Source organism: Meles meles, chromosome X (genome assembly GCF_922984935.1).
Source record: "Meles meles chromosome X, mMelMel3.1 paternal haplotype, whole genome shotgun sequence".
Lineage (NCBI taxonomy): Eukaryota > Metazoa > Chordata > Mammalia > Carnivora > Mustelidae > Meles > Meles meles.
The window spans coordinates 62,202,875-62,215,879 of NC_060087.1; the positions used below are offsets into that span (position 1 = coordinate 62,202,875).

Sequence of the window (13,005 nt, forward strand, 5' to 3'; positions counted from 1 at the left end):
ATTTCTGTGATATGCCTGCATCTGTTAGCTTTGGATTATGAACTCTTAAAGTATCAGGATCATGCATTTAAAGTTTTTGTTGTATACCATATGTAAGATAATAGCCTTTTGGTATTCAACAGTGAATACAATTTAAGAAGGTTGATATGGCAGTTTAGAGCAAGGTTTGTTTACTCTTGAAACAATGTAGAGTGACTTTAAGGCTTTTTGGAGCTTCTTTTTAAGGCATTTAGAAGAAAGTACAACTCTCAAAATGCTTCTAAGAGAGCTGCCAGTTTTCTTCCTGGCATTATGTGAAAATAAGTGTTCTAGTCATTGTGTGAATTATGGTTACCTTCTGGAATTTTCAAAGTGCAGTTGAAAAGAGGAGTGGATATTTTTAGGAAAAAACTCTAACAGGTTATTTCAGGGTTCAAATAGATAAATGAGATAAATGAGAGAAACCAAAATTAAGACATTTTTATGTATGTATGTTTCAGAGGGGGCACAATATCCTTTGAAAAGGTTATTTTTTTTTTCTTATTTGAGAAGCTAATTCATTTATTTGGGGCAATAATTGTGTTACAAGAAATACATAGTTGTGTTTTACATCACATCTCTGTTTAATTAGACCATGAGGAGGTAATGGAATAGATGTTAGCAACCTTCTCAGGTTTGAGTGCTATTAGCAATACTAAACTAACAGTTAAAACATATGCAGATATTATATATACATATTTTTTTCTCTTGTCATATACTTTTATCACTCTTTTTGTCTGTCTGTTTTTGTTTGTATACTCCACAAATCTTACCTTGTGGCCCATTTGGGCTGAGTCTTCTCTTTTATCTTCCCTTTTTTTCCTATCTCTCTCTCTCTTTTTTTTTCCTTTTTTCTTTCCCCTTTTTTTTCTTTCTTCTCTATTTCTTTTTCTTTTCTTTTTTCTCTCATTTGGATGGGGAATCTCGATTGCACAGAAGCGTTCCAGGGTGCACATTGACTGCACCACAATCAATAAGTCCAGCTGCATCTGTTTAGTCATCTCTTACCAAAATGACTAGGAGGAGGAATACCCAACAGAAGAAAAATACAGAGGATGGGCCTTCTGCAACAGAGCTAATGGCTATCGACATAGACAATATGTCAGCAAAGGAATTCAGACTAACAATTATCCAGGCAATAGCTAGGTTGGAGAAAGCCATGGATGACCAAACAGAATTGATTAGGGCAGAACTGAAAGCCACCAGGGATGATGTTCAAAATGCTCTCAATGAGTTCCAATCCAATCTAAATTCTCTAAAAGCTAGGGTAACTGAGACAGAAGATAGAATTAGTGATCTGGAGGACAAACAGATAGAGAGAAAGGATCAGGAGGAAGCCTGGAACAAACAGCTCAGAAGCCACGAAAACAGAATCAGGGAAATAAACGATGCCATGAAACGTTCCAACGTCAGAATTATTGGAATCCCTGAAGGGGAGGAAAAAGAAAGAAGTCTAGAAGATATAGTGGAAGAAGTTGTCTATGAAAATTTTCCCAATCTCACGAATGGAAACAACGTTCATGTACTAGAGGCAGAAAGATTTCCTCCCAAGATTTTAGATTCTCGAAAGTCCTCACGGCACCTTATAGTTAGAATGGGGAATTATGTTTCAAGAGAGACCCTCTTAAAAGCAGCTAGGACAAAGAAGCTTCTTACATACAGAGGAAAGCCCATTAGAATAACGTCAGACCTTTCCACAGAGACCTGGCAAGCCAGGAAGGGCTGGCAAAATATATTCAGAGTACTAAATGAGAAGAACATGCAACCAAGAATACTCTATCCAGCAAGACTGACATTTAAAATGGATGGAGAGATAAAGAGTTTCCAAGACCGGCAAGGCTTAAAAGACTATGCAACCACCAAGCCGACACTGCAGGAAATATTAAGGGGGGTCCTATAAAAGAGAAAAAATCCTAAGAATACATCTCCATTTTGTGCACGAGTATAGTCAGGCTAGGAATCTTAAAAGACTGAGAGACTCATCCCAATTTCCTTATGTTCTTGGGTTCTAATAAGCCAACTCAATGGAATAATTACTAAACATGTCTAAAATGAATCCTTAGTTACCCTAATAGTAAAGTTCTCTTTAGGTCTCCCCTAATTTCATGATTTAAAAGGAATTGGTTCTAAAGTTTTTTCTTACTTTAGAATTCTGTCATTGATGTTTATTGCCTTGAAATTGGCAAATTCATTGTTCCTTTTTACTTTATTAACAGCATGGAATCTCACACCACTTAGCTGAAATGTATGAAGCAGTGACCAAGTTTCATGATGACAGAAATGTCAAATAAGGTTGTTTATGAACAGGAACGGTGTTTAAACTTCACAAAAGTTGCCTAAAAAAACTTAAAAACTATGCTATGCAAATTATGCTATGCACTAAATAGGTCTTGCTGCTAGTGTTAAGCCCCAAGAGATGTAAAAATTTGTTTGAGGAAGAGGGGAATTTTGTGGATATTGTTTGTTCATGAGTTGGTTTTCTGTGATGGTGAAAGTGGCGTCTTTTTTTTTTTTTTTTTTTTTTGGTGGATGTGTTTCCATTTGCTTTGCTATGACATTCACAGAATCTTTGGAGGCTGCTGGGATTTTAAAGTCATCTAGAGCAAGAATCGGCAATATATGACCCTTGAGACAAATCCAGTATGCCACCTATTAATAGAAGGTGTCTGTGCTAAGAATTTTTTTTTTATATTTGGTACCAGCTGGGAAAACCATCAAAAGAAGAAGAATATATATATTTTTATTAACATAAAATGTATTATTTGCTTCAGGGGTACAGGTGTGTGAATCATCAGTCTTACACAATTCATAGCACTCACCATAGCACATACCCTCCCCAGTGTCCATCACCCAGCCATCCTGTCTCTCCCTCCTTACCCCCCAGCAACCCTCAGTTTGTTTCCTGAGAGGAAGAGTACCTTAAGGTTTTTCTCCCTCCCCAGTCCCATCTTGTTTCATTTTTTTCCCTCGCTACCCCACACGACTCCTCACCCTACCTCTCAAGTTCCTCATATCAGAGAGACCATATGATAATTGTCTTTCTCTCATTGACCTGTTTTGCTTAGCATAATATCCTCCAGTTCCATCCACGTCATTGCAAATGGCAAGATTTGGGGTTTTTTGATGGTTGCATAGTACTCCATTGTATATGTATACACCACATCTTTATCCATTCATCTGTTGATGGACATCTAGGTTCTTTCCATAGTTTGGCTATTGTGGACATTGCTGCTACAAACATTCAGGTGCACGTACCCCTTCGGATCACTACATTTATATCTTTAGGGTAAATACCCAGTAGTGTGATTGTTGGGTCATAGGGTCACTCTATTTTCAACTTTTTGAGGAACCTCCATACTATTTTGCAGAGTTCCTACACGAGCTTGCATTCCCACCAATAGTGTAGGAGGGTTCCCCTTTCTCTGCATCCTTGCCAACACCGGTCAGTTCTAGACTGGTTAATTTTGGCCATTCTGACTGGTGCGAGGTAGTATCTTGTTGTGGTTTTGATTTGTATTTCCCTGATGCCAAGTTAGGTGGAACATTTTCTCATGTGTCTATTGGCCATTTGTGTCTTCTTTGGAGAAATGTCTATTCATATCTTCTGCCCATTTCTTGATTGGATTATTTGTCCTATGGGTATTGAGTTTAATAAGTTCTTTAAAGATTTTGGATACTAGCCCTTGATCTGATATTTCATTTGCAAATATCTTCTTCCATTCTGTCAGTTGTCTTTTGGTTTTGTTGACTGTTTCCTTTGCTGTGCAAAATGTTTTGATCTTGATGAAGTCCCAAGATTTCATTTTTGCCCTTGCTTCCCTTGCCTTTGGTGATGTCTTAGGAAGAAGTTGCCGCAGCTGAGGTTGAAGAGGTTGCTGCCCATGTTCTCCTCTAGGATTTTGATGGATTCCTGTCTCACATTGAGGTCTTTCATCCATTTTGAGTCTATTTTTGTGTGTTGTGTAAGGGAATGGTCCAGTTTCATTCTTCTACATGTGGCTGTCCAATTTTCCCAACACCATGTGTTGAAGACACTGTCTTTCTTCCACTGGACATTCTTTCCTACTTTGTCGAAGATTATTTGACCATGGAGTTGAGGGTCCATTCCATTCCATTGATCTATGTGTCTGTTATTGTGCCATACTGTCTTGATAATTGCAGCTTTGTAATAGAGCTTGAAATCAGGAAGTGCAATGCTTCCAACTTTGGGGGTTTTTTTTGTTGTTGTTTCCAACATCCCTCTGGCTTTTTTGGGTCTTTACTGGTTCCATTTAAATTTAGGATTATTTGTTCCATTTCTTTGAAAAAAGAAATGATGGGACTTTGATAGGTATTGCATTAACTGTGTAGGTTGCTTTAGGTAGCATAGGCATTTTCACAGCATTTGTTCTTCCAATCTATGAGCATGGAACGTTTTTCCATTTCATTGTGTCTTCCTCAATTTTTTTCATGAGTACTTCATAGTTTTCTGAGTACAGCTTCTTTGCCTCTTTGGTTAGCTTTATTTGTAGATATCTTATGGTTTGAGGTGCAGTTGTAAATGGGATCAACCCCTTAATTTGCCTTTCTTCTGTCTTGCTGTTGGTGTATAGAAATGCAGCTGATTTCTGTGCATTGATTTTATATCCTGCCACTTTACTGAATTCCTGTATGAGTTCTGGCAGTTTTAGAGTGGAGTCTTGGGTTTTCCACATAAAGTATCATGTCATCTACAAAGAGTGAGAGTTTGACTTCTTCTTTGCTGATTCAGATGCCTTTTATTTCTTTTTGTTGTTTCATTGCTGAGGCTAGGATTTCTAGTACTATTTTGAATAACAGTGGTGATAGTGGACAACCCTGCTGTATTCCTGACCTTAGAGGGAAAGCTCTTTTTTTCCCCATTGAGAATGATATTCGCTGTGGGTTTTTCATAGATGGCTCTAATGATATTGAGGTATGTATCCTCTGTACCTACACTGGGAACAGTTTTGAACAAGAAAGGATGCTGTACTTTATCAAATGCTTTTTTAGCATCTATTGTTCTTTCTTTTATGAATGTATTGTATCATATTGATTGATTTGTGGATGTTGACCCAACCTTGCACCCCAGGAATAAATCCCACTTTGTTGTGGTGAATAATCTTTTTAATGTAGTATTGGATCCTATTGGCTAGTATTTTGGTGAGAATTTTGCCATCTGTGTTCGTCAGGTATATTGGTCTGTAATTCTTCATTTTGATGGGGTCTTCATCTGGTTTTGGGACCAAGGTAATGCTGGCCTCATAAAATGAGTTTGGAAAGTTTTCCTTCCATTTTATTTTTTGAAACAGTTTGGGGAGAATAGGTATTAATTCTTTAAATGTTTGGTAGAATTCCCATGGAAAGCTGTCTGACCCTGGGCTCTTTTTTTTTTTTTATTTGGGAGATTTTTGATTACTGCTTTTATCTCCTCACTGGTTATGGGTCTGTTCAGGTTTTCTATTTCTTTCTGGTTCAGTTTTGATAGTTTGTATGTCTCATTGATTTCTTCCAGATTGTTAAATTTGCTGGTATATAGTTGCTCATAATATGTTCTGACAATTGTATTTCTTTGGTATTGGTTATGATCTCTCTTCTTTCACTCATGACTTTATTAATTTGGGTCCTTTCTCTTTTCTTTTTGTTAAGTCTGGCCAGGGGTTTATCCATCTTATTCTTTCAGAGAACCAGCTCCTACTTTGATTGATCTGTTCTACCATTCTTTTGTTTTCTATCTTATATATTTCTGCTCTGATCTTTATTATTTCTCTTCTGCTGGGTTTAGGCTTTCTTTGCTGTTCTTTCTCCAGGTCCTTTAGGTGTAGGGTTAGGTTGTATATTTGAGACCTTTCTCATTTCTCAAGAAAGGCTTGTATTGCTGTATACTTTCCCCTTAGTGTTATTGTACTGCCTACAAGAAACTCATTTTACACCCATTTAGACTCATTTAGACCCAAAGACACCTCCAGATTTAAAGTGAGGGGGTAGAAAACAATTTACCATGCTAATGGGCATCAAAAGAAAGCTGGGGTGGCATTCCTTGTAGCAGATAAATTATATTTTAAACCAAAGACTATAATAAGAGATGAGGAAGGGCACTATATCATACTTAAAGGCTTGGTCCAACAAGAAGAGCTAACAATTTTAAATATCTATGCCCCTAACGTGGGAGCAGCCAACCATATAAACCAATTAATAACAAAATCAAAGAAACACATTGAAAATAATACAATAATAATAGAGGACTTTAACACCCCCTGATTGAAATGGACAGAACATCTAAGTGAAAGATCAACAAGGAAATAAAGGCTTGAAATGACACACTAGGGGGCGCCTGCGTGGCTCAGTGGGTTAAAGCCTCTGCCTTCAGCTGGGGTCATGATCCCAGGTCCTGGGATCGAGCCCCACATCGGGCTCTCTCCTCAGCAGGGAGCCTGCTTCCTCCTCTCTCTCTGCCTGCTTTTCTGCCTACTTGTGATTTCTGTCAAATAAATACATAAAATCTTAAACAAATGACACACTAGACCATAAGAACATCACAGATACATTCAGAATATTCCATCCCAAAGCAATTCCTAGAAAAGCAGTCAATCACTCCCATCTCCCTGGTCTCCCATTGCACTCTGTGCTCATCCAGCCTGTGACCAAGCATTTCTACCTCTGGCACACTGCCCTGTTTGGAGTCTCCAAACCCAGCCGATTCCTGTAGTGCACTCCTGTGTCTCTCCTCCTGGAGGAGCAAGAAGTGTTTCTCCCCATATCTGCCACTTGTGGTGTCCCTGCATGAAGAGCAGTGGCCCAACTCTGCCTCGGATCACGGTTTACAGTAACCCCGAGCTCAGAGCCCACTCCTTGACTCCGTGTCTGCAGCTGGCTTCTCTACTGTGATACCTTGGAACTCTGCCTCAGACACATATCCCAGTCTTTTTTTGACCCTGTGGGTCCTGAGACCACACTGTCTCTGCAAGAGCTACACCCCGTTGCTTAGCCTCTGGAGCAATGTCCCTCTATGGAGGAGACTTCTGTAAGTTCCAGTTTTGTGCTCTGTTAGTCTACCGCTTGCCGGGAGGTGGCCTCTCCCTCCCGTGATCTGTCTTCCCATACATCACCTCAGATTCACTTTTCCACATGTCCTACCTTCCAGAAACTGGTTGCTTTTCTGTTCTTAGAATTGCTGCTCTTCTTCTCTTTGATTTCCTGTTGAGTTAGTAGGTGTTCAGAATGGTTTGTTAACTAACTAGCTGAACTCCTGGGACCCGACGATATTTAGGTGTCCTGTTCCTCCACCATCCTTCTCCTCCCTCTCTTTCTTTCTGATTAGTGTTGGAAGGTTTTATGTTTCTAGGACTTTATTTCTTCTTGTTTCCCAAGGTTTTCATACTATTCTCTTGTAATCCTGTATTTCTATGGTGTCAGTTATTTCTCCGTAAGTTCTGATTTTGTTTATTTGAGTCATTTCTCTTTTTTCTTGATGAGTCTGTCCTAGGGTTCATCAGTTTTTTTTTTTTTTAAATCTTCTTGTAGAAGCAGCTCCTGGTTTCATTGATCTCTTCTATTGTTTTTTTTAAATAGTCTCTATTTTGCTTTGCACTTTGTGTATTCTTCTTTTTATAACTCCTTCAGGTTGATTATTTTAGATTTTTCTTGTTTCTTGAAGTAGGCCTCTATTGCTATAAGCTTTCCTCTTAGCAGAGCTTTTTGCCTCTCAAAGATTTTATACTCTTGTGTATTCATTTTCCTTTATCTCCATGTTTTTTTCTTTTTATTTCTCTTTGATTCCTTGGTTGACCCATTCCTTGCTTAGTAGCATGTTATTTAGCCTCCATGTGTTTGTATTCTTTTCAAATTGTTCTTCTAACTAATTCCTCCTCGCTCCTACCATTATGGTCAGAAAACATGTATGATAATGACTTCAGTCTTTTAGAATTCGTCGAGACTTGTTTTGTGGCCTAGGTGTGGTCTGTCCTGAAAATATTCCATGAGTACTTAAAAAATGTATTATGCTATTTTTGGATGGAATTTTGTGTATATATTATGTATATCATGTGGGATACTCCATAAGGCTATCAGCTGATTTCTCTTTGGAAATATTGCAGTTAATAAGAAAGTGGCATGATGTATTTAAAATGCTGAAAGGAAAAAATCTGCAGTCAAGAATACTTTACCCAGCAAGGTTATCACTCAGGATAGAAGGAGAGATAAAGTATTTCCCAGATGAATAAAAATTGAAGGAATTCATAACCTTTACACTGACCTTTAAGAAAAAGTAGTGGGAACTCTTTCAGTGGAAAGAAAAGGCCACAATCAGGAGTAAGAACATTATGAAAGGAAAAAATTTTACAAGTAAATGCAAACATAAAATAAAAATAGTAGATTAATGACTTATAGAACCAGTGTGGAGGTTAAATACAAAAACATTCAAGTCAGTTGTATATTCAAAAATCAAAGGATTGACAAAAGGATGTAAAGTATGACATCATACACATAAAATGTGGAGGTGGTAAAAAGTTGAGTACTTTTAGAATGGGTTTGATCTTAAGTGACTACAAACTGAATGTAGACTGCTACACACTTTAGATGTTTTATATGAACCTAATGGTAACCACAACTCCGAAACCTGTAGTAGATACACAAAAAATAAAAAGAAAAGAATCCAAGCATAACACTAAAGAATGCCATCAAACCACAAGGGAAGAGAGCAAGAAAAGACCTATAAGAAAACTGTAAAACAAGTAAAAAATGGCAATTAAGTACATACCTATCAATTTATTTAAGTATAAATGGACTGAATGCTTCAATTAAAAGACATAGGCTGACTGAATTGACAAAATTGCAAGACTCATCTGTATGCTTCCTGTAAGAAACTCCTTTCAGACCTAAAGACATGTGGATTAATAGTGAAGGCATGGAAAAACATTTATCATGCAAATGAAGTGAAAGGAAAGCTGGGGTAGCCATACTTATAATGGACAAAATACTCTTTAAAACAAAGACTGGAACAAGATACAAAGTAGAACACTACATACTGTTAAAGGGAACAATCCAGATCAAGAATATAACAATTATAAATATCTATGCACCCATCATGGAAGCACCTAAATGTATAAAGCAACTATTAAAAGATGTAAAGGAAGAAATTGGTAGTAATACAGTAATAGTAGAGAACATTAACACCCCACTTACGTCAGTCAATAGATCAACCAGTCAGAAGGTCAAGAGGGAAATAGTCACCCTCAATGACCAGATTGACCTAACAGTTGTATACAGGAGAATAGAGGAAATCTTTTTTTTTTTTAGAGGAAATCTTTTAATATTAATTGTTTATTCTGAAAAATTTTCCTCCTTTTTTTCTCCTCCACAGATCCCAGAGTCATTGAGACATACTATATGGCAGAGACTGGGAAAAGCCAACTCAAGACAGATATTAGATGTTACCAGGGTAAGATTGAGCAGATACTTCTACATATAACTCAAAAAATTTGCAAGCCCTTTGAGCATTTTCAAATTTATACTACATATTTTGTGTTTCTCATTTCTTTCAAAATACTTTTTATTTTTTCTAAATACTGAAAGATGAATAAGAAAGTGTGTTCTTGTTAGTAGAAACAGGGATAGATATCTTGATTGTTTTTCTACTGGAGAACTCTGTCACACTCTCTTGAGATCAGTGCCAGCTACAGTAACATTTTTAGAATGCTTTTATAAATGCAATGGCAGTTTGTTGACACTTAAATTTTCCCCAGTACTTTGTATGTGATATATGGAATACTTGCTGTAAGCTTTTCAAGTGAGTGAAGTTCCTTTACCTTTGAAGATGTTCGGATGGCAGAGTATCAAGGGACTCTAAGCTTATTAGAGCCTCATACTTAGTTTACTTGTTGATAAGGGTTATTTTTCATTGTTAATGTAAGTGAAAGACAGAAATTTCTCAGTGCTCTAAAATTATAGAGGCAATTCTCCAAGATAGAAAAGAGCTAGAAAATTAGAAGATAACCTAAACCCTGAGTACTTCCTTTATTATTTCTTTTTGATTAGCAGTTATTTGCCATTACAAGGTATAAGAGTTTGTTCTAATTTATGCAGAGGCTGTAAAAGTGAATTACATTTTAATCATTTGCTTTGTCAAAGACCTCATTATCTTGTGTGGTATTCATCAGACCCCTTGATATAATTTGTTGCTTAGTCTTTCAGAAAAAAGTGTTGCAAGAAGATATTGTCAGACAAAAACTCCTATTTTGATGTTTTCCCTTTAAAAATACTTTAAGATTATTGATCCAAGAATCAGTAACCCATTTATGGCAATTATTTTTTTGTTCTCAGCTGGTGTGAATAAGAAGACACTTTTGCCTTTTGTGATTCTATTTTCATGGCTTAGCCCAAAGCTCATGCTGTTATGATTTGGCATTGATACACATTTGTGTTTGTAAAGAGCTTGCCTTTCATTAATTCATTAACTATTATTATAGTTAATAATATATATAATATATTAATATATATTATATTATATATTAATATATATAATATATATTAATATATTATATATATAATATATTAATATATAATAACTATAATAATATAATAATATTATTATATAATATAACTATATATATAATATAACTATAATAATAGTTAATGAATTAACTATATGCATTTTTTAAGTATGTTTTAATTGAGGAAAACCTCTAAATATTAGCAAGCTTCAATTTTGAGCCTAATCTTTACTGTTATTATTAAAATATTAACTATTTTATTTTCTCAAATGACTATTATATTTTCTCCAGTAAGACTTTTATGTTTATCTAGTCTAAGAATCAGTCTTAAGACCTTTCTTTAAAGTAGGCAAGATGTTTGCATATTTTCAAGGCTAGTTGGGAGATTTATAGATAGCTGTGTTCTATAAGCTAATTCATTAAGCATTGAAATCTACTCTGCTCGTGTGCAAGGCACTGGCATAGGCCATGGGAGATACAAGAATAAAAGAGACTGTCTTTAATTTCAAAAAATTTGCCATGTAATAAGAAAGACAAAACATGCGTGCGTATTACTGTAGCATATGACAGACAGATAGGAAGTATTAAAAATACTTGTACAGATGGGGCGCCTGGGTGGCTCATTGGTTTAAGCCGCTGCCTTCGGCTCAGGTCATGATCTCAGGGTCCTGGGATCGAGTCCCACATTGGGCTCTCTGCTCGGCAGGGACCCTGCTTCCCTCTCACTCTCTCTGCCTGCCTCTCTGCCTACTTATGATCTCTCTCTGTCAAATAAATAAATAAAATCTTTAAAAAAAATACTTGTACAGAAACACACAGAAGCAAGAATAAGGAAAAGAATCAGCTATGTAAAATGAACAGTAAAGCAAAAAATATGTATACATGTGTAAAGCAAGTGAAATATAATTAGTTAACTGTATGACACATTTTGCTTGCCAGTGACAGAGTAATTGTTTACATAGTACTGTAATAGCAAATGACAGTAAGAAAGCTGGTATAAGTCAAGTAGAAGTGTAATAAGTTTTCAAACATTTCAAAAGCTATTTAGAGAAAGTAACTTCTGTATAAGTATTAGTTATATATAGTTATATTAATATATAATATTATATTAATATAAGTATATTAATATATAGTTTTATTCTTTGTGTAAGTGTATCCATAAGCTAATTGTGAGGGTGTTTTGCTTTGTTATGCTAAGCTAGAAGCTATGCCTATGAATTTGTATGGGACATTAGATTTTAAAGATCTGAAATTCTGTAATAGCTGATGGACAACTTGGTATCATCTTCAACTAGGGTCTCCAGGCCTGGCCACTGATAGAAAAGAGGACATGTTGGCATGGTCATGCAGGAGGAGGACTGCACACAGACCCAAAAGAAGGGGTAAGAGCAAATAAAGTAAATGGAAATTCTTATACATGTTTATGCTTGCATAGAACACACACACATTCAAGATGATTATATTCTGGAATATTTTGATTGACTCATGTAACTATAGGTTTTCTAATACAGAACCTTATGAATTGAACATCGTTATATGGATGACATTCTCTTGGGCTTAAAACAAAAAAATTACATGATTTTCTAAAAACGAAAAAAAGTTATCAACCTAAACGTTTTAGTTCTTTATTTAAAATAGCATTGGTTGAGGTTATTTTTTATATAATCCAATCTTATAAATAAATAGGTAAATTAGATTTAGCACTTAAAAGCAATTTGTGTGTGTGTGTTTTGAGGTTATCATTTCTCCTTCCCTATACTAAGTTTAGAAAGATCCTAGAATGCCCGGTGGCTTCCTGATAAATCCTCCATTTACCTCATCCATTTATTTAATTATCCATATTATTTTTTAAAAAATTTTATTTTAAATCCAGTGAGTTAACACAGTGTTTCAGGTGTACAATATAGTGATTCAGTGCTTCCCATATATCACCGTGCTCATCACAACAAGTGCATTCTTTAATCCCCATCACCTATTTAACCCATTTCCCCAACCATCTACCCTCTGGTAACCATCAGTTTGTTCTTTATAATTAAGAGTCTGTTTCTTACTTTGTCTCTCTCCCTCTTATTTTTTTCCCTTTTCTTGTTTTGTTTCTTAAATTTCATATGACTGAAATCATGTGGGTATTTGTCTTTCTCTGATTTATTTCACTTAGGATTATACTCTCCAGCTCTGTCCATGTCGTTGGAAATGGCAAGATTTCATTTTTATGGCTTAATAATATTCCTGTTTGTGTGTGTGTGTGTATACACAAACATGCATACATACATACATACATGCATACCACATCTTCTTTATTTGTCACTTGATGGACACTTGGGCTACTTCCATATCTTGGCTATTCTAAATAATACTGTTGTAAGCATGGGGTGCATATATCCTTTTGAATTAGTGTGCTTATATTCCTTGTGTAAATAGCCAGTTGTGAGATTGCCAGATGGCAAAGTAGTTCTATTTTTAACTTTTATTTTTTTATTTTTTTTTAAAGATTTTATTT

General features: G+C 35.8%; 1 protein-coding gene across 2 annotated transcripts in view; it reads left to right on the forward strand.

Annotated features, from left to right (window-relative positions):
* Nucleotides 1-13,005, forward strand: part of ABCB7 (ATP binding cassette subfamily B member 7) — a 162,447-nt gene that overhangs the window by 67,339 nt on the left and 82,103 nt on the right. Inside the window, exons 2-3 of one of the 2 annotated variants that reach the window (XM_045995536.1) lie at nt 9,377-9,454; nt 11,801-11,887. In XM_045995536.1, the coding sequence (XP_045851492.1) occupies nt 9,377-9,454; nt 11,801-11,887 (165 nt within the window). The remainder of the gene's footprint in view (nt 1-9,376; nt 9,455-11,800; nt 11,888-13,005) is intronic. The other variant, XM_045995537.1, reaches the window with a different exon arrangement.